This window comes from Poecile atricapillus, chromosome 4 (assembly GCF_030490865.1).
Source record: "Poecile atricapillus isolate bPoeAtr1 chromosome 4, bPoeAtr1.hap1, whole genome shotgun sequence".
Lineage (NCBI taxonomy): Eukaryota > Metazoa > Chordata > Aves > Passeriformes > Paridae > Poecile > Poecile atricapillus.
The window spans coordinates 37,237,478-37,261,048 of NC_081252.1; the positions used below are offsets into that span (position 1 = coordinate 37,237,478).

The following is a 23,571-nucleotide window of genomic DNA, read 5'->3' on the forward strand; positions in this document are numbered from 1 at the left end:
TGTTATGTTTATTATACATAACTCAGAGAAAAGTTTATTTCCTTCAAAAACAATTTAGATAAATGTCTTTTAAAAAATGAATGGTTTTTGCTTGTTTGTCTAAGCCCTATTGGAGCAAACATGCCAACTGGTAGGCAAAAAGACAGTGCACCATATAAGTCTTCAAAAACAAAGCATGACAAGTTATAGACAAGATAATTCAGATTCTTACCTGTGATCAAATATAATTAATTTGGTTTCTACAACTTTGTAACACAAATTTTTATCTATATTATCTAAATGTTTATATGTACATCTACATTAAATCAGCTTTTCATGGTAAAAGCACAGATTCATAGAATATCAGGTTGGATGGAATCTCAAAGATCACCTAGTCCAACCTGTCTTGGCAAAAGCACAGTGTGGACAACATGTCCCATCACCCTGTCCAGCTGAATCTTAAGTGTTTGATCTTGTGGAAAAAAAAAAAAAAAAAGAACTGATGGAGTGATTTCTAAAATCAAAAAGGTTAGTGTTTCTGATATTAATTTTCTGATGTTGATTTGTGTACCTCAGAGGAAATGGAGGCCCTTATTCTGTAAATAGGTCCAGCCTCTGTAAATTAAATAGCTGTGAAAGGACCTGCTAATGTCAGGTCTGTCCTTCCTACCACATGTCATATGAATATAATAATTTATAGCTAGATGAGCTGTTTTTAAGAACCTGTAAATATTTCAACTCAGCTGGATGCCTAGTCCAGATCTCTATCCTCAAATTCCTTTACTTTTTCATCCTACCCTGTTCTGACAGCAGTAACGGCATCTGCTTTCTGCTACCAGCACTGCCTCTAGGTTTACCCCAATTCTTTTGGCAATATTCCCTCTTTGCCATCTCTTCTACAAGCCACACATCTCAAACTAATTTAAAAAAATTAATAATTACATCTCTTAAATCCAGTCTGAGAGCAAAGATACCTAAAGGGGCATTTGCTTGGGAAGTGTGTTTACAGAGAGAACTGTGTATTTTCAAGGCATATCTGACAAACCAGAACATGAAAATTTGAATATATTCTGCTCACGTCTTATCAGTCCAGCTCTTTTGGGAATGTATATGCAACAGATGTCAGAAACAGTCTCAAGCAGACAGATCTAATTGCTATAATTGCCATCCCATTGCTATATTAGCACACTGAGTATTTTGAGATACTGTATTTAGTGAATACAGGGATCAGATTGATGCTGAGGACTCCAATTCCACCTGAGAGGCTGAATAATTTTTTTTTTTAAAAATAGTATTCCTTGAATGAATGTCTTCTTCAGACAGGTATACTGTACAGCTCAATGGAGTGGGAAAACTAAACAAGCACTGTACTAATTTTATCATAACAAATTACATCAGTAGCAGAATTAAATGTGGTAATTCAAAATAAAGCTGTTTCACAATTAATTTATAAGCAAGGCAGCTCATTTCTCTACGCCATCAACACAAGGAAGAGGTCTAAGGGATAATGCCAACTCCAGCTGATTAGGTTTGGCATTTCAAAGAGATTGTTAGTAGAGAGAGATTCCCCAGTCACCACCTTCTGCTGTCTCGGCCAGTTTAGATGAAATCTCTTGTCAAGGATATGCGATTCAATTAACAGACATGACAGGGCACTCATCATCATAATTATTTTTGGGATGTTGATAGTGTGCTATTCAAGCAGAATGCTGGTAAATACAGAGTTTTCAGGATAAACAGGATGCTAATCACACACCCAACACAAGGGGACTTCAGCGTCACACACACGTGTACATGTCTGTGATTAGAAAACCAGCAAATGGGGAACAGAAATAAGTTCCACTGGTGCAAAGTGTAAGAATTTCAAATCAAGACTGCCTTTACTTAGGTGTTCAGGATCTGATAGAAGTTTACAGATAAAAATTAACAAAAAAACCCCAAAACATACTAACAAACAAAAATAATATTAAAAAAAAAAAAAAGTCCTTAGAGGCCATTTATTGCTTAACCTGCATGTTGAAACTAGTGCAAGAACATGAGTCAAGTTGTGCTGTTCTTAAGAACATAAAAGGGATCTGCTTTGGCCTAACAGAAAAGCTGAGTAAAGGCAGATTCCAGAAGTGCAAAGATTTACACAGGAAGGGAGTGAAGCTTTAAATTAAAAAAAAAGATGATGTAATGAACAGCTTAAATAAAACAGCTTCACAGCTATCACAGAATGAATCCTGTCTCTGCTCTGAATAGAGGCATTTCCAAAAGCTGGTCAACTTACAGCACTGCTGAAGCAGAAAGCTGCAGACAATTGATGGGTGATAGGGCAGACAAGGAACATGTCTAATGCTTTTATTCTCCTACTGAGTTTCCTCTAATAGCAGTGATGCATCACAGAATACTCCAGATCCCACCAGCCATTATAGTTAAAAAGCTGAAACTCTATCCTATTTGTAAAACAGCACACAGAGGAATGGATACCTTAGAAGATTAGAGCAGTTTGTATGGCAATAAGCTCAGCAGGAGACCCAATCTGTGTATTTTAATCTGAAAATTTCTGCTTTGTAAACAACACAACATTCTGCAGAAAACATCCACCTTTATGAATTTCTATGTGGACATTTCCTCAGTCTAAAAAAGTTCCAAAACATGATAAAGGTGACCCAAGCTGGGTGTTATTTTACAATCTCGGTCTTGATGGAAACTGAAATTTGTGCACATGGGTTTGGGGGAGAGGGTTTCTGGGTTTTGGTTTGTTTGACTGTTTTGGATTTTTTCCTCTTTTCTTTCTTTGTTTCTTTATGATAGAATTCCTGCTTTGTGCTCAGATTTTAAAGTTGTTTTAATCTGATTGATGACTTTACAGCAATTGTTACATCAAATTGGCAACTGAATTTCTTTCACAGAAAGAAATTATCTTTCACAGATTTTCCTTTTTTGTAAATCATTCCTTGCACGATTCTTCTCCAAACCTTTTCTTTCTCTCCTTTCCTCCTTCCCCTCCTTTCACCTGCCTCTGAAGAGAATGAACTAAGGGAAAAGTAACACACAAGGAAGGAGCAGAAAAATCTTCAGGGTTTTGCCAAACAATACCATTCAGCACCTTTGAAAGTCAGTATGATCATGTTATAAAGAGGTTTGAAATCTCAAATCAAAATTCCAAATGGCAAATCTATACTATCATTAAAAAAATCAAGCAAACGAGTAATTACAGCTTTAACTTGTAGATTCAATCAGCTTGTTTAAGTTGCTTTCTCCCACCTTACTAATCTATGTTAATCTTTATTTTCAAGGTACAGGTTTGACTAAAAACCCACTTTTTCTATAGGCATAGAAGCACTGGTAGCTAAGCTTTGAATTATCAGATGGATTATAGTATGCAAAAGTCTTTGTATTGTAGCAACACAGTATTTTTCATTTATGATTCTCTTCAAGGATGCATCTTCCTAGCCATTATCACTTTCTTAATAAAAATGTTTCATATTTAAAAAAAAAAATGTAGGCAACTGGAACAAAGGATGTGCCAGATTTTATACAAAAGGTGCAGAGCCATGAGACCAGCAGCTTTTGACTGTCTGGAGGGAGCTAAGTGGAAATTTAGCCTATAAGAAAGATGAAGCACAAAACCTGTATTTCCTTCATTACTGGATTTTGCTGCAATTTATTTCTAAAGGTAGGCAGTAGTCAGAGAACCATTTAGAATTTCTGTTCCAAAGAGGGCATTTGTCTTCACATATCCCTCTATCTGCACAACTGAAACCCTCAAAACACTCCTATATCCTAAACAGCTTTCCCTCAGATGCCATTCCTGCCATGCTCCCACAAGTCATATTGCATGTGAGTGCAGACACCCACCACGTTCTTCCTTTGGTCTGGGGGACTGTGCAGGAGACAGATTGGATAAAATCCCATCTGTGAGGATGTCATTCTTAGATTTGAACAACTCCATTCTGGTGTGTATTTGATGTCTATTTATTCCAGCCCTAAGGGAAGAGAGAAGCCTCAATGTGCCAAAGCAAAATAGTTGTAGTAATACTGAAATGACTAAGCTGAAAGAAGTCAAACCCCAAGAAAGCATCATTGTGAAGAACAGGAGATACTGTGTTTTTATGAAGTGAAATAAACATAAAACTGCATGACACCCCCCCCCACCCCCCCAATTCTTTACCACTGTAGGAACAAAGTTTGCTTAATCAAGATCGCTTTTTAGGACAAATATGTGCAATGTGCTTCTGAGTACCATTGTTGCAGCGGCCTCAGGGAGACAAAGAGTTACATTGTCCCACCCCAAACCCCTTGTGAAGGGCGGCCCAGGAGTTCTGATTGGGTTTGAGTCCCTGGGGGGTTCTCCCTTGGTGTGTTTCTAATGGTCCCTGACCCTGAACTCCACCCTCAAAGGTGTAAACCCTCGATTCTGTCCCTCAAAAACCCCTGCTGTGCCTCTGTTCAGGGCTCTCTGTTCTGGACCTGAGTTTGTTCTCATGCTGAATAAATGGTTTCATGAACGGGAGCCCGTCTCGTTGGTGTTTCATGCTGGTCCCCAGAACCCTGCTGTTTCCCTGGACGAGATCCTGAGGTTGCAGACTGCAACATACCATGGTGAAAAAAAAAAGAAAACAAACATGCAAAGATTTCTGGAGTATATATGTAACAGGTATGTTACAGATTATAATTACTATTTATAATTATGGAAATAATTAAAATAATTATAAGTAATAAGTATCTGTAATAAATTGCATGCTCCATTTACTGAAAACAAATCAAAGCTGCTTTTCTGTATGTTATTGGCTATCACAGGATAGGACTGAATTCTGTGATAACACAAATTAAAATTATATACAGGCACTACACACTGAGTGAGCTTGTATAAAAACATAAAAATTGTGGCAAAACACATTCCACACATATATGCAACTTTATCTAGATGTGTCAATGTGACACATTTAGGTACACTCAGAATAGTTGTTAAGAACGGTGATGGAATAAATCAGAATCTGTAAAACTGTACACATTCTCGTATACATGCAATCACACATTTCTATGTACTCCCTCTCATTAGAACATCAGTTTGTAACAGCTCCAATAAAAAGTGTATCCAAGAGTAAACTGACATTGAATTATTTTCTGATGGTTGTCCCCATGGATTTAATACCATCATATATATTCATGCAATTTTATTCAGAATTTCAATTTTCAGGCAGACTGAGGTAAATTCTGCCATTGTGCCTTTTGTTATGCTTATTGCAAACAAGGAATAAATTGTATGGACTAACCACAAAGCATTCTCTAATAGAAATCAAACATTCATATCTAGGAGTTTGAAAAGTACAGAAACAGTTACAATGAAATGGATCTAATTCTAGTTTCTGGTTTTCTGCCTTTTATTTTTTTTGTGTTCAAAACAAATTCTGTCTTGATGAACAAAATCTTTTCACTAACTTGTTTACTTTGCACTGTTGTTTTCAGTAAATGAGAGCTAAGTGCTAGGTTAGTCTTCAGCTTTCATAATAATGATTCTGTTTATGAGCAAGAAGAATGATTTGATGACTAATGTAACATTTATACTCATATTTGAATGCCAGTTTTGTTATACATGGTATTATCCACTGTAAAAGCACTTATGAAGGCTGACATTTTATGCTTTTGTAAGAGCGAGGACTTATTTTTTCCCTTGATTTGATTTCTTTTTTGAAAGTCCTAAGTTTTCCCTCAGTTGCTCACTACAATAATCTAGAACCTACACTAGGAAGGGATGGAACTACGTGGTTCCTTGAATAAAAAAAGCAACCACCTATCTGGAAGAGAATTGGCAAAGAACAGTAAGAACCATGGATCAACTTGTAGCATCATAGTTGCCTGTAGCAAAACACAAGGGGTCACACAACTGGATTCAGTCATGCAACAGGTTATCTTGGAAACGCTGCAATCCTGGTTCTGGCAAACAAAGTCCATGGTAAGAACTTCTTTAAAAAGAACACTTAAGTTCCTTTATGATTTTTTCACCATAAAACCTATCAGGAGATATTACATGCTCTCTGTTGGTGTCACTGCCTAAGACATGGTGGTGTTTGGCCATTACAAACACTTAGAGTGTGTAATTGTGAGCTCTGCTTCAAGCTGGGTAAACCATCCAAATTGCCATACAGGATTCTTCACACATTCACCTTCTACTGAGAGAGGATGAAATATTTGAGAATATCAAAACCCATGTGAAAGATTATTCAATTTTAATGGAAGAGATTAAATAGTAATTTATAATTCAAAAGAATGAATACTGCATTACTTATTACAGAATTTGATACTCAGTCTGTGAAATTTCTTTCAGAGTCACAAACTGAGCAGTTTGAATCAACAATCAATACACTGGCAACAATAAATTTTTCATCTAGAACTTTAGTGAATGCTACCTTTGCATCCTGGTGCTTTTTGGTTTTCATTTTTATCTTATTGAGAGGAGCCCCACCCAACACAAGAAATAAGAAATTGCTAACATACAGTAAAAAAAATTATTTCCTTCTTTCTTTCCTCTGTTGTTATTCATATTCTAAATTAGACATGTGAATATTATCACACAGAATACTCCAAAACAAGCACCTCAATTCCTGACATAACTTGACAGAGTTTTATTATATGGATGCTTCAGAGACTTGCAAATAAAAAATGTTCCAACACCTCCTCTAGGCTTTTGAGAAATAATTGAGGCAAAACAAAATTCAGGCAATTTTCTCCAAGCCTGATTTTCTCTGCACTGAAAAATAAGCCCAAGGTTCCCATCAGAGAATTTCAAATCTTGCTGCTGAGACAGCATCCCTCTCTAATGAGCTCTTGAATCATAATTAACAAACAGAAAGATAATTACAATGTTTTAGAAACATTTCTTCCAGAAAGCATTTTAACATAACCAGGCAGTCTCAGAAACACATATAGAGCATAAAGACTACAAACTGTAATTCAGACACAAGACTTGTTCCACTGGTTAACCACAACAGGAAACAATGAATCCATCAGATCCTTCTCTGACTAGCTTTCCTCTTAAATTATACATATATTTAGCAAGAGATAAGAATTTTAACGAAAGAAGTTACAGTGCACAGAAAACTAAGCAACAGAAAATAGGTAATGAACAAGGTCAAGTTTTTAATTTACTTAGATTTTAAACACATGCAGATAGGATAATTTCAATTCTGAAATCCAGAAGACTGCACAATACTATCGCTCCCAAAGAATAATTAAGTTCCTTCTGCTACCAGCAACATAGGAAATAGGTGGGAAACAAGTCTAATGCTTAGAAGAATAGTAATAATTTAAAATCATCAAGGCTGGCTCGTAACTCACATTTCCAAATACTTTATATTTATCTTTATGCGTATAGGTTCCTTTATGTAGATAGGTTTTGAAAGCCACAACTACTAACCAGTGCTACAATTTGTCAATACAAGGTAATGTGGAGTACTGATCAATCCAAAATATGACTTAATAATCTAATTATTAAGTCATTAATCATACCTAATTAAGCACTAGCAGGGCAGAATGCAAAAAGATTGTTTATTGATTTATTGATTGCACAGGAAAAAATCTAGATTATTACCAGAAGTGCAGCAAAAATCATGGATACATTTTCCTAATTGTCTCTGACTGGAAAACTAACAGAAGCAGTTGCTTTTGGGCAATTTTCTTGATACACATAAACAAAAGGCTGAGGCGAATGAACAAATTCCCAGGTTGCTGTTCACTGAAGACAGCCACAGCTGTCAGTTAAATATTTTAAGTTTTGTTCCTTCATTTACCTTAAATAGTCTGTCACTGAAATTCTTGCTAAAAAATTACATGCAATAAGAAAAATCCTCTCAACATGCTAAACTTCAACACTCTCAACAGACAGCAAAAGTGAATTTTGAAAAATTGAGGTGTCAATTTACACACACACACATATCCACCTGTCTTAGGAATGTTTGATTTTAAAATCTCTGTATTGAATAGGTGTATATACTAACTAGTATCTGGAAAATACCAAATCAAAACCATTCCTTCTCATTGTAACTAGATAAGACATATTCACTGTTCAACAATTCAGTTTGATCTGTAATACCACAAAATTCAGATTTAAAATTCATGTATCTAGCATGTAAAATTGCCCAAGCATACACTGCAAACCTCAGGTGTCCTCTCCTAATAAACAATTCGAAAGCATATGAAATATGAATCTGTATTTACAGAATCTATGGTGTATTTCACTTCCCAAATTGGCTGGTACAAAATCCAGTGATATCTACTTTGCTCTGGGACAGAAGCTCTGTCAAGGGCGGAATACACAACATATGGTAACTATTAAAATATAATTCCATTTGACCCTTTTTAACTTATATGTACAGGCAAATGAAAACAGCAAAAGACAGTGTTTTGATGACAATAATTTATAGTTTTACATAAAGACTATCTATTTTTTCTGCCCATTGAAATTTTTACACTGTGCAAGATCTGACACTGCACAGAACACATCTCTTGCCTTTGGCATGTAGTTTATCCGGCTTAGAAGTTTTCAGTGTTGTTCTGAGGTGGAGTATTTCTTACTATCACTTTCTGCCATAAAGTATTGACCTGCAAAGTCAGGTGTTTGCTTTTCTATGGATACACACACATATATAAAAACCAGCTTTACATAAAAAAGCATTTTAATTCAGACAACAAATGAAAATAGAATTCAAGTCAAATGTCTTTCAACATTTGAAAAACTTCATTGGCAGGTAGCTTTGGCAGACATAGAAAAATTTATCCAAAACAAAGCATGACACTACACCAGAAAACAGAAGGGACTGAAACCTGTGTTTTTTTACCTTGCAACTAAAACCAGTGCAGCTATCAGTTTCTAATAAGCAACAACACTGATTTCTGCAGAAATCACTTCAAAATAAATGTTTAGTCACTGGCATGTTCCTCACGTCAGTGAACATATTTATGCTTTGTCACTGTGCAATCCATGCACTTGTCTTTAAAAAGAGCAGAAAAAGTTATATCAATTCATAATAGATTTACAGTAACTATAGCAAGAGACATGCATTTAAAACTTGTAATTAAATAATAATTAAGGCAATTCCCAATGATCAATTTTTTAAGTATATAACTATGTAATTTCTAAGGACAGGCAGTAAGCCTACAAGAGTTTCAGTCATATCCTACAGCAGGCTGGATATATTCTACATCTTTTTCTCTGCCTTCCTTTTTCCCTTCTTAACATAAGAGAGCAGAACCTAACGCAGAAATAGTATTTCAACTTAAAATCACAGATGGGGTTTGTTGTCTTTTTTTTTTTGTTTTATGCTATGAGAAGAAAAAAGTTTCACAATGGATACCCCAAAGGCAAAAATATTTTGGGAAGAGGTTTAAGGATACTGTGCTTGCCCTAAATGCAAAATATTCAGAACCCAACATAATGCATTGCAGATGTTTAGGCCTGGATTAAAAAATACTGAGTTTTTATCTTTTACCTCCTTTCACCTGCATATCTTGGCTATTTGGCATAAATTTCAGCCATATCTGAACCAAAAATACAGACAAAAGGGGGTTAAAACCAAATAACTTCAGTAAAAATTACTGTTGCAAAGACAGAAAGTACTTTGGACCTGAGTAGCATAAGAGATTTGATAATCAGGATGCCTTGGCAAGAACCAACAGAGCTTTTGAAGACTGCAGGAAGATTGGATCAGACTGGCAACAGGGAATAAGATTGAGTCAATTTCTGCAAGTAGAAGAGATGTTGCAAAAATGTGTAAGTTTGTTTGTATGATGTTCAACCAAATCATTGTCGTAAAAAATTACTAGCCTTCCTAGAATGGTATATAAACATATGTAGCCCACTGTAAATTTGGATTCTGATCTCCACTCAGTTGTCCCCGTCTCTCTCAAAGTTACTTTTTGCCTTTCCTAAAGTTTCCTTTCTATTTCCTAAAAACCAAAATGCACGTAGATATGAAGTCCTGGCCTCAGTGAACCATATACCCCTGTAAAAGGAATTCACAATTCAGGCTGAAATGAAGAAAGATTCATAGCTTTTCCCATTACAGCTGTTATGATTTGGATAAAGCAGGAGTATAAAAGTAGAAAGTAAAAAAAGTAGTAATTCTATCTTAAGCCAAAGTACTAAGTTAACAATGAACAATTGGAGAAAGCAGGTTAAAAAAAATGCATGTGTTATTTACTTATTACACATTTTACAATAATGACTAACTGTATATTTATGATGGAGTTTACAGGCTAACCATAATATTCAGCAGCAAAACTTTAAAATCTGATTCTTATAAATAAAATACTAAAGAAAGAATATAATGGATTAAAGTACTACCTTATATTTAATTACCTAGTTTTCTTTAAATTCTAGAAAAAGGAAATAGATTTCACATACCTTTGAAATATTACTTGATCGACTTGTGGAACGCCCTGGGGATTTGTCATTCTGGAAAACAAAATTAAAAGATGAAAAAGTTATGTCATTTGCATTTCACCTAATCTTTTCTGTGATTGTGACTGTACAGAGATTCTCCTCCTCTCTTTTTCTTCAGTTTGTCTACTGACTGTACAATGGAAGACAATTCAAAAAATAAACCAACATGACAGTCTTAAGAATTACATGAGTAAAAGTTTTTAAAAAGTTCTGTAAGAAATTAATACTAGCATTTAATTACTGTCGATTTATTTTGCAGTTTTTTAGAAAAACCATTTCGAGTCAAATCATCAGAGATTCTCATGAAAACTGATACTTGTATATGAAAACAAATGTTCAAGGACAAAAACTTTCCAGTCACACTGAACATACTCCTGCTTAAAAAAATAATAGAATCCATCCTCTACGAAAATTAGCAGTACTAGATGGCTTCCTGCACAGATATGTTCTGAGAAAAACAAATTGCGACCATGCAAAGATGTAGTTCAGTTTATCATCTAATCTTCCATCCCCTCTCAGTCCTGCAAACAACACATATACACAAACCAACACCACAGGCTGAAGTGCATTAATAAAGTGTAAGTCAAAGAGATACACTTCTATAGCACATGGTCGTTGTGGGGTTTTTTCTAGCAATCCAAAGGAGGGAGTGGAGAAGGGGTCCAAAATTTTTTTCAGTATTTACACTTCCCTGGCAATTCATCCCTGGCTTCATTTACACTGAAAAAGTGAGATATTTCAGAAATAGGGCTCCTTAATAAATGCACGTATCTTAAGAGAATCATGAAAATATTTTCCTCAGAACTTAAGAACGTAGGTTCAAACACTCAAGTGAAACATTCACATCAAGAAGACTGATTTTTACCTAGAAGGAGTTGAACTAGACATCATCTAAGTCTGTTAGATAATCTACTCGGAGGAACAGGGGGTCAAAACCCAAAGCGGAGCTTTCACTTCTGCAGCTTTATTTGCAAGTCATGCATCATGCAAACACACACATGCACATGTCCACAAGAGGCTTTCAACTTGACTATGATTCATCTCTCCTCAACCTGCATTCAATGAAACTACAGAAAAATAAGGTGCCAGCTACCAAAGGATAAATCTCCTCCTCCATTAATGCATGTCTAGTCTAGAAATTAGTATTTCCCCAATACTTTGCAGCACAGAACAGTTTTGTGGTGGCAAAAATGACCAAAAAGAAACCTCAGGCAATTTGTCAGCAAATATTTAGGAAAAAAGCCCACTTTTATTTATCATTTTTGTACTAAAAAAAGCCACTTTGATCTCAACTCCAGTAAGCACATCCATATGAAAAAATAGTTTTAAAACTACTTCTTGTTTCATACACCTATGTATCTTTCTTTCTCCAGACTGTAGGTGGCTTAAGTTTTTATTCCATCCCTCAGTGCCGTCATTTTTTTTTTGTACTGGAAATATAAATAACCTGAACTCTCTATTTCGTCTTCACTAGCCCTGAGTAGCACAATGGACACTTGTCATCAAAATCAAGCATCATTGAGCTCCCTGACCACACAGCACTGTACATTTTATTCTATTATGTATTCTATTATGTATTCTATTACAAACTCTCATGACTTCACCACCTTCAGGTTTGCTTGTCACTCTTTTTTTTTTAAGAACAATTTAGAAAAAACAAGTTCTTCAAGTTATGCATTCATTTTTTATACTTTGTCCTTGAGGCCAGGCCCAGTTTGAACAGGGATGTGGAGTAGATGATCCTTTCTGACCTGAAGTGTCCTGTGATTCAAATATTACTTCTGTGGTATATTATCCACTGTAGCTTTGGTACTAAATTCATAATTCCTTATCCTTTCTCAATGACATTAAATATATACAGTTTTGAATGCCTGCATTTATATCCACAGAAAACAGACTTTGGATATTCTGGGTACATCATTCGGAGGAGCTCTGCTTTGACCTCAAAATAATAGAAGTTATGGACCCATGAAATTAGTTCCCATTTTGTGGTTAGAAATTATGAACAGGGATCACAGCTGAGAAACTCCCTGCTAAAAGCATGCAGCCTTTATTGTCCATCCCTTGGACTAAAAAATACACAGTGTTTTCTGACAGTGTAGCGAACCCTGCAACTTTAACTTTTTTTCTTTCAACAATCCATCATTCAAGATTCATTTTCAAAATCTGTTTATTGACTACAGCTCTCCAGGCTTTTCACATGATTCATTCTTCTCTCTGGTACATTATCTCCTTCACTTGGGTTACAACAGGATTCTGACTCTCCAACTGAAAATTCACAGCATCCACAGTTTGCAAAGTACTGCTCATACACTGAATGGTCTAAACTGAGAGAAAGAGTGCTGCCTCACAGTTGTTTTTTTTAAAACAAAGCAATAAATTTAATCATCATTACTATGTTCAGGTATTTCATGGTGATTTATCCTGAAAACTACAGTATAAATAGAACAAGAAGTGTTGCACTAAATTACAGTGCATAAATCAAATACAGAATTCTTCACTGAAGTTTCTATTCAGCTTGCACAACTATCCGTACAACAGAAGAACAGAACAGAAAAGGTATGGGAAAATCACTTTTGCAATGAGTCATTAAAGAGTGCCTGCATGTTTCTGTTTTAATGATTTATGTTTACAAAGTACTCACATTGTTAAGAATAATTGATTTTTGTTATAACTAAGTGAAGAGAAACTATATTGCAGAATGCTTTCCCTACAAGATTGCTAAACAGTAAGATTTTTTAATTTTTTTTTTGCACAGATTCAATACTAATTTCCATTTTAAAAGTTAACAATGAAACATAGAATATGCTGAGTTGGAAGGGACCCAGAAGGCTCATCAAGCCCACCTCCTGGCCCTGCACAGGACACTCCAAAAGTCACACCATGTGCCTGAGAGCATTGTCCCCGTGCTTCTTGAAGTCTCGGGCTGGTGCTGTGACCACTTCCCTGGGAGCCTGTTCCAATGCCCAGCCACTCTCTGGGTGAAGAACCTTTTCCTGATATTGAACCTAAACATTTCCTGACACAACTTTGGGCCATTCCCTCAGATCACTGGTCACCAGAGAGCAGAAATCAGTGCCTGTCCCTCCTCTTCACCTCACGAGGATGTTTCAACTGCAATGAGGTCTGTCCTCAGTCTCCTCCTCTCTGGGCTGAACAGACCAAGTGACCTCAGCTGCTCCTCATTCACCTTCCCCTCAAGGCCCTTCACCATCCTTGTGGCTCTCCTCTGGTCACAGTCTAATGCCTTAATATCTTTTTTATATTTTGGTCCCCAAACTGCATACAGGACTTGAGGTGAGGCCACAGCACTGCAGAGTAAAGACATAACTGAAGGATTTAACCAAAGACATATATATTCTAATATCTATACATATTTTTGTGCATCAAGGAAATCAGATCCAATTTCCTTAATGTTCAAATCAGATTATTTCAAAGAAAATAGCATTCACCTTTTAGAATTACACTTCTCAGCAGGAATTATTTAATGTCTGTAAAGAGGATTTTATCTCCGTGACTGAGTTTTCTAAATTTACACACACACACACACACACACACAGAGTCCTGGCTCTTAGCAAAGTGAAAATAAGATATTTAGAGAGATCTCTCAATAAAATTCTTAAACCTTGTTTCCATTCAGTCAACAAAAGAGCAAAACAGCTCCTCCCAAGAGACTCCTCCTGGAGAGGCACAAGCTTTTTGGGTTGTCTTATGAAGACCACACTGAAATGCTTCTCCTTATCAGATGTCCTGTACCACCAATATCTCATTTCTTCTATCCTATGCCACATCCTGCAAACACTCATCACCTATCTTTTCTGAAATGTGATGGCAGAAGAGTAAGTTCCTTGAACTATTCTACTTGAATATCAAGAAAAATCAGTCAGTTTGTAAATTTCCTAACAATTAGGTTTTACCAAGATAATTTACAAGGATATACTTGAAAATGCAAGTCAGCCTTCAATATAAATTCTGGGAGGAAGACAATGGAGAAATAATATCACAAAATTTCAGACTGACATGTTCATGAAAGTGCTTTGGGAGGAATGTGCCATGCACCTGTCCCACTACATAATATTAAAAAAAATTACATCTGTATGTAATTAGTAATTAAAATAATTAAAAATAAGTGCAAAATCTATTTTTTTACAATAGTAAACTACCTCCCAAAACTTATTATCAGCCCAAGACTGAGTTCTTGAAGTTGTATTATTTTCAGGGTCCATCTTAAATCTAAACCCACTAAACTTTCTAATACTTAGATACAGCTTCTTTTATTTTTATTTTTTTTTCAATTTGGAAATGTGACTTGCACTGCTTACAAACGTATTTTTTGTTTTTAAAGCAAGAGAATAAACCCCTGACTGGGTAGAGGAAGAGGTTAGTAATACCAAATTTCTAAAATACTGCTGTGAACAGTTCAGGCTCTCATTACAAAGAGGAAAGTAGGAAATTAGCTAGTTGCTTTCTGGCTCATACATAAATATTCATACGCACGGTTAACGATTTTAAGTCTTGCTGGGCAGCACAGCAGATTTTAAACTAATCCATTTGTCTGGTTTTTTTCCTTAGCTGCCCCTTGTTTTGCTCTGGCTTTGAGGATCACTCAGGCTGACCCAAGCACTTTGCTAATGGATTGCACTTCATCTCTCTGAAGTGAGCACCAAAGCATCAAGAATTAATCAGAATATCTCAGTTCACAGGAGAATCTTAAGCAACAGCTTCTGTCATACAAGTATAACAAACCCATCCCCAAAAAAACCCTTTTACAAAATATTCTTTGTTTTCTTTGCTGTGGTCTCTAATCTTTGCATCCCAGTGGTGCCAGGTTCTGCTTTGCACACATCTGCACACAGTCCCCAGCCTCGGAGCTCCACACGCGGCTGTAATGACGGATATCCGTCTGTAAGTCATGTCACAACATGCCACAAAAATAAATGCCTCCTAAGTGTAAGCACAACACAGACCAAACAAACAGAGTTTTGCCTGCCTGAAGTGCCTTTTCACACAGTACCCCCTCACTGGATCTGCACAGAAGCCTCCTCTCAGCACCTTTTCACTTCTAGAATTCTGAAAAGGAACAGAAACCGCTTTCCCTATATGGCCTGCGCTATCACATACACAGATGATCTCAAATAGGAACATCAGTCGCTGAAAGAGCAGGAACTGACATTATTAAAACTGATGTTCAGACTAGATACACTCATTTCAATATCTCAACATGAAAACAGAAAGAAAAAAGTCCAACAAACCAGGCAACATTTGCTTTAACTGTTAAACAAAAACTCCAATGCCCATAATTATCTAAGACATAAACACACTGTAATTACTGGGCATCATGCATAATTTTACTGGAACCCAGAACTTTTTGAATATGACAGAACTGCTAGATTCAAAGTGCCAAGTGACAGGAAAAGAAGCTCACTGCAAATATTAAAGACTGTGATACAGATGCAATCTTTAATTAAAAGAACAAATTCAGACAACAAACAGTAACCATTAATTAAATTAAATATCAACAAAATACACAGAATATTGCCATTTGTATTATTCATATACACTGTATCACACATATATAAATAAAACATCTGAAAATACATAACTACCTCTTGATCTATTTGTATGAATAGATGTGTAAATGTATTTACTGTCTACTAGTTCTCTGCTACTACAAATAGCCAGAGCCAGGATAATGCTGTCTCCTGCGGTGTGGCTATTGCTACATTACTCAAAAACTATCTCAGTTTCTTGTGTTGGGGTCTACGTTTTTACAACAAATACAAGCATATTACTATTGATTCAAAATTATTTATGCCAAGAAGATAATGACAATGACAGACCATACACCCTGCCTCCTGTCCAGTTTGGACTTGGACAGCCTTTTCTCCATGGGAAAGGAGAGGAGGAAATCAGTTGCTGGTGATAACACCCAAAGAAATTCAGAGTAACTGGCAATTCCTAAACAAGTTTGATGTGGGGAATTTATGTTCTGAAAGAAAGTCAAAGCAGACTTTAGCTCAAAAATAATACAGAGAAAAAAGCCTATAATCAGCTGACAGTTATCTTTTATTTTTTTATGCAATTATTCTCTACTATGTATTTTATCTATTTTTTTTCATACTCTCAAATATTCAACAGTCAGACATATAATTCCTCTTATAAATGAATCATACCACTAAATCGCCAAATACAAAATTATTGGTAGTCAAATCTATATATGCAAATGTAAGAAAATCCACCTCCCTTCTTTGTAAACAAGTATCTTGCTTGTTCTAAGACATTCTTACTTCACTGAGAAGTTCAACATTAATGTCAAATCACCTACAAACAAGGTCACTAGGGGAAAGGCAGAAGAAGATGAATCTAAACAGACTGAAGGGCTCTGCTGTAAAGCACAACTGTGCAAAACCAGCTAATTATCAAAAAAATGGTTCTGAGGATGCTGAAGCATTTCAAAATGCCATTTTGACTGTCATCTGTGGAAACAGACTACATATTCCACCGTGACATAAAAAAAAGTTAGTTTAATTACCTCAGAAGTTGTATATTTGTCACATTTATGTATGGGTAGGAGAGTACATAGCAATGATCAAGGAACTTACCTGTTCATGTGTAACTTTACTTAACAATACTTAACAATAATGTACAGGTGCTTTACTTGTCATAGGCCCTGTCATTAGTGTGCAACTAAGAAATCCCTGGTGCCAGATTTACAGCACGTAAGAGCGTAAAAATTTTACATTGGTCCTTCCACTGTAATAAGGTTCAGAATTAAACATTTTAGGAAGTTATCTCCTTTTTCAGCATTTTTATCCTCTAAACAAAAATTTACAATGCCACCAACTGCATGGCACAGACATATTGCTGTGTTACCTATGGCTGCTTCTTGTCCTGGCATTTCTAGTGTGATAGATTCCTATCTTCATATCAGTCCCAGTGTGCCAGGGTTGGTTTTTTTTTCAGTGTAAGCTAATAAGCATGATAAATACATCAGAATCCCATCCACCATCCTTTTGAGTTGCAAATGGTAATTACAATTTAATGAGGCTCAGAGCACCTTCCATCACAGGCCAAGATGAGTCAATAGCATGATTCCTCTTAAGGCTTTCACAGTGATGCTTTTACCTGAAGTTACACGCATATCTTCCATGTTACAGCATTCAGTTACTTTCTCTATGCTGCACAGATATCCACAGTCAAAGCTGTTCTCAAATGGGAACAAATGCACTATAACAAAATAAAGGAAAAATGCAGCATTGAATCAGCCTTGAAACAAGCACAGGCATGTGAAGAATAGTCAGGAAACACTGTACTAAACATTCCCCTGATATAAGTGAAATCTCTTTCTCAGATCACAAAAAGGGACCGATTTTAATTTGTTCTAGCACATGTAGCAAAAATGAAAAGTTCCGAGAAATCCTCGCCAAAATTACAAATTAAATAACCATGAAGCTGGGAATCTGTTCAACACAAATCAGTTAACAGAGAATGTGTGTCACGTAGTTGCCCTAGAGTGATCGTGAGGTAAGAATCTAGTCAGAAGCTTTTATTGGAAAATTATTTTTGGCAGTGCCTATTACCAAATGAGAATGAGGTTTGTGCTGGTTTTGGCTGGGATCATTTTCTTCACAGGAGCTGGTATGGGACTGTGTTTTGGACTCTGCTGGAAACAGTGCTTCTAATTCAGGTGCATTTTGGTTCTTCACAGAAACAAGTGCCAATTAGAAGCACCAGCAATTTGCATTAGTCAATATAATGCATCCCAATCTGACAAACGGCTCCACTTAGCTCTGCTAGGAGGTGAAACTCTGCGTTGCTAAGGACAGACCTGGGCAATAAGCAGTACACTGCTGAGTGGCAGCAGCCTGGGCACAGTGGATCCTTCTGCTTCCTTGGTCTAGGGCAATACACCAGCCTGAATCTACTGACAGAGAAATTTGTGGCACTCCTCTTCAAAAGAACCCCTGTCCTATACCACCCAGCTCACTTCCAAATGACACATATCAGAGACCACAGACAACAATCTCCTAACCAGTTTCTATGTTAACATAATCTAAACCCCCCATAGTTTGACGATTGTTTTCATTCTTTAAATAGATGCCAAATTTTCATACACTGCTAGTTTTACTCACTGAATTCATCAGCTGACTGACAGTACTTTAACCTGAAGAAAAATCACAAGCGTCTAACCCAAGGCTGTTCTCTCTGATTAGGCATTCTAAAATAACTAGTATGCAAAAGGACACATCTAAAATATTATCTGCCCTTGTTGACTCAGGAACTGTGTGGTGAACACCGTGCATTAAACACAGCATTGCATGAAAAATCCAGCAAAATTAGCTGCCCGTGCTCTTCAGATTATACCTTGGATGCCTGTCTTATCCAAAGCTGACCACATAGCTAAAAATTAAAATCTGCAGATTTTAATTAAAGAATTAAAGAAATTAAAAGACAGATACTGGACAAGTGAAACTTGCCATTATTTTTTAATTAAAAAGTCACAGAGAAAAAAGCAAGGAAGACTGTAACTTAAAAATCAATAAACTGCCAGTCAGTACTCTAATGATGTACCCCGGTATTACCAAGATGTATGGAATATTATTCACAAAGGGTACTAAATAAAAAATGCAGAGGGATAATATTAATTACAACTGAAGAAAATATTTTGAAAATAATTAAATTTAATGGAAAAAAAAGCAAATATAAGGGAAAAGAGATGGAATGAAAAATAAACACGGGAAAATGTTCCACCTGTTAAGTCAAAATATGGAACCATATAAAGAGTTTTCTTTACTTCTTATAAACATTTCTCTGTGCATATAGGCATTTGAACATTGCTCTTAAACACAAAAGAGAAACCCACAGGGAGGGTGAGAAATTGCATGAATTTATCACTGTTAAGTTTTTAATCAGAGAACTGTGCACTTACTGACACTCAATACAAGGCTCCAAGTTCTCTGACACATAGTGTCTGTAGATTTACTTGTCACATTTAGAAACACAGCTTGGCCTCCAAACATCTTACTAATGCTTTTCTTTTCCACTGCTATTTGCCAAGTTACTTCTCTTCAGCAAAAACACAGAGCTTTTAATTACTATTGTATCAATGTCTAACTGCACCCTGTTTAATTTCCACCATCTCACTATGCTAATCAGAGCACTTTAGCTAAAACAGGTAAACCATAGAATCTGAGATAGATTTCCACATGTCAAAACCAGCTTCTGTCATTTGGTTGCTCATTTTTAAATTACCTGGCAATTATAAATAGCCTGCATGATTGCACCAACACTTGATTTACATTTATTTAATACTGGAAGCATGCTACAGGGATTCTGTGGTTGGGTGTGGTTAATAAAGATACCTTACCTTAAAAAGCTGAAAATGTTTTATACTTCCTTTTCTTGACATTTCTCAGCTATAGAAAATGAAGAAAAACGCCACTCCCTTTTTATTTTTATTTTTTTTTTACTCTAAAATACAAATGCTATTAACAGCCCACAGGCTTTAATTTGTCAATCTGTTTTTCTAATGTAAGACTAGCAGTCCAGCTGAAGTTTTATTACTTCTGGACAGGTGTGAAGTGTCACTGTATGTCAACCAAGTTATGTCACTGTACATAACTTGGTTTCAGATATGCAATAAAGCAACTCTTTAATTATCACTTATTTTCACACTGTATTACCCTTCTTAAATGGGTTTGACATATAGAACAGGAAAGTGAAATAGAGTCCTCCTCACTTTGACATCAAGCTATCATTTTGTCTCTCTCTGGGATGAACAGAAAAACAACACAATAAATTTCACTGTAGCACTCTTAAATTGAATGGGTCTATTATTTACACATTACTATCATTTACAGATGATGTATTTAGGCATTTCCATCCTTAATCAATAAAGATCTGTCTTTTCATTTTGTCTTGTACAACATGACAGTACTTCAGAACACTGTAATCCCCAGTCTGCTCAGTGGATTTAACAGGAAGTAGCTGGATTTACTGTGGGAATTGTGCAGGAGAAACAACAAAATTCCCAGGAGGTTTGAAACAACTTTTTCTTGCAAACTTTAGACCATTCTGATGGAATAAGGCACTTCCCACTGGTTGTTTTGAGCCAGTCAACTGTTCCTCCGGCCTCCTACATACACTAGGCACTGTATTTATTCTCCTAACCTCCCAGTACAACATGCAACTTTGCATTTCCATAAGATTCAGTGAATCTGAAGAGATGGCCATGCTGAACTGATAATGTTTGTTCCATTATCAGTCTGAATGCTCCCAAACATCTGGTCTCTGCAGTTCTCTATTTTAAGAACATTCTTGGTGGTCAGTACAAATTCCAGCCAGGAGTTTAAAGTTCTTTGCAAGAAAACAGACATGGTGTGTGGACCATGATTTTATTTGATTTGATTTCACAGTATGGTATGCATTCCAATTTATCTTTGTTAAGCATGAAAATACGCAGATTTTTTAATTGAAAAGACCAACTAATGCATTTCAGAAGCTGGAATTCAAGGATCACTTTGCTGTCTGTGTTTTTGTGACCTCCTGGATCCCAATCAATTAGTACCAGAGATGAAAGCCTCTGGGTGGTCAAGCAGTTTTCTAACAGCCAAGTGTTTATCAAAGGATAAAAGTTTAATTAAATACACAAAGTCAAAGTGCCTCAATTACAATAGAGCTATAAAACATTACTTGATTATGTTCTGTATGTTCAATATCACCCCATTCATATCTGCTATATAATTATAAAGTTTTATATCTTTGTGTTGTACACTGATGGCCAGGATTTCCACTTCTGAACACGGACAAAAAAAAATCATAGATGTTACCAGCTGAGTAATTTATTTTGTACCAGCAGGCCCAGTAAGTCTTGGTGCTATGGGCTTAGCATGTCTGAAACCTTACAATCACAATCTGAAAATAAAAAGTGTAAGAACATGAGGAAATTTCATGCCAGTTGGATCCAAGATGTACACAGATTCCATAGATATAACCATTAGCAACTTTTCTATTTTTTCTGGAAATCCTGAAGTTCATCTTAATGTGAGATCAGGTTAATAAATAATTAAGCAGATTTTGGCTTATCATTTAATGCAATTAGTTTAGTTATGTAGTTTGTAATTTTTAACATAAATGTGAACATTGCAACTCATGTCTCTTTAACCATCAAAGCAAAATATAACTTTTAGGGCCTGAATGACAAAATTTGTATACAATTATTTTCAACAAAGCTCTGTAAGAAAGTTCCTGTAAGAAAGTGATAAATGTATTCACAGTAAAAGGTGTAGAAAACTTGAAAAAAGACAGCCTCAAGTATAAATGTGTCTCTACAGCCACTTCTCTGCTTTAGAACTAAAATTGAATTTAACTCAAATCTTCTTCCTATGTACTTCAATCCATCCTTTATAAAAAACAGTCATGGAATTGTTTAGGTTTGAAAATACCTCTAAATTCACCAAGTCAACTGTTAACCCAGCACTGCCAGATCTATCACTAAACCACATCTGCAAGCACCATACCCACATGCCTTTTAAGTAACTCCAGGGATGGTGACTCAAACACTTCCCTGGACAGCCTGCTCTAATGCTTGATCCTTGTTTCAGTTACCTCCAGAATATTTTAGCACAGCAATATTTTTCCCCTCTGCTTTCTGAAATATTTATTATATTCATTAATGAAAGGATGCTGTGGAAATTACAATTATTCTTAGAATGCACAAACCCTAACTAATACATATTCATTTATTCAGTCAGGGGATGGAAGGAAACTATTACACAAAAGATTTTTTTGGTTATTTTCCTTTATAGTTACCTTAATATTTAATTAAAAGTCTGAAAGTTGGTTCTATTTTCCACATAAAATAATGCCAGTAAAAAGAAGTGAGGAACACAGAATACACCTTGCAAGTTAGTGAACTTGCCAAGCAGGTTATACATATTCATGAGAGAAGGTTTCTACATACAGCTATGACCTACATTTAGACTCCAAGATGTGTTGAGAGATGTGCACGTACAGCACAGCATTTACTGATTACTCCCTCTTAGCAGATTTTGTGTTATAAACAGAAATCTCTTAGATGTAAAGAGGAACACCACGGGGCTAAGGAGGAGGAAGGTTGGGGAAAACAGGTAATAATGACACTGTCCTGATGTAGACAAAACGTTACTAGCAAAAGAAGATTTTACTGTCGAGAGCACAATATCTGATTCCAGATGTGACAAATGAATGAACAGAAAAATAAGACCAAAATATAAGAAGCAGCTCTGCCAAGATATCTGATTAACTGTAATGCAGAGACTTTGCAGGCAGCTATTAATTCCTCCCAGTCAGACCTTCATGCCTAATAAAAAAGTCCCTGGCACAATTAGGACAGACAATAATTCAAACTTTCCCAGGGTGGCTATAAATAACTACTTACCAGAATATGGAATAGACTACATTTATTTTATTAATATCTGTTAATTACTGCACAGAATTTAGACTAATGTGTTGGGAGTAGCATCCTGACACTGTAATTGACTTGAGTATTTGCCCACAATATTCCATGCATTCATGTGTTTTGGTCTTCAGGGCTGTAGCTGCTAAAAACGCCACAGAAATTATCCAGTCTCTTATTCATGAAACATTTTAATTACTACCTTACGCTCTTCATTTTTTCCAGTACTGCAGGCAATAATGAAGCATGTGTGATTTCATTCTATTCTTTTCTCTGCTTTCTCACCAAAGAATCCTGCCTTGCTTAGTCACTACACAAAGGGAAATAACATTACACCCAAATCTCTAGTATAATTTTCTAAATAATAATAATAATAATAATAATAATAATAATAATAATAATAATAATAATAATAAACACCATACTTCATCACATTTCAATAGATCTCATTGTAATAAATGCTCTAGATTTTCAATCTTCAGTACATTTCCAGATTTCCAGCAGTCTATGTTCAAGCACAGTTAGACCATTTTAAGAAAATATACAATATTCTGCCACTTGTATCTGAAGCAGGTATTTAACTGGTGACTTACTCAGAGTCAAATGGAGCCTTGTCCACTGAAGATTCAGCTCAGCCATCTCGGGTAGTTGTCCACAGTTTGAAATCTGATGCTCATAGAACACCCTCAGCAACATGATACCTTTCAGATTTTTGGAAACCTCACCT

General features: G+C 35.8%; 1 protein-coding gene across 1 annotated transcript in view; it reads right to left on the reverse strand.

Moving 5' to 3' along the window:
• The window catches only part of MARCHF1 (membrane associated ring-CH-type finger 1), a 186,572-nt gene that overhangs the window by 38,314 nt on the left and 124,687 nt on the right, over window positions 1-23,571 (reverse strand). The window contains exon 4 of the mRNA XM_058838570.1: window positions 10,370-10,420. Within this exon, the coding sequence (XP_058694553.1) occupies window positions 10,370-10,420 (51 nt within the window). The remainder of the gene's footprint in view (window positions 1-10,369; window positions 10,421-23,571) is intronic.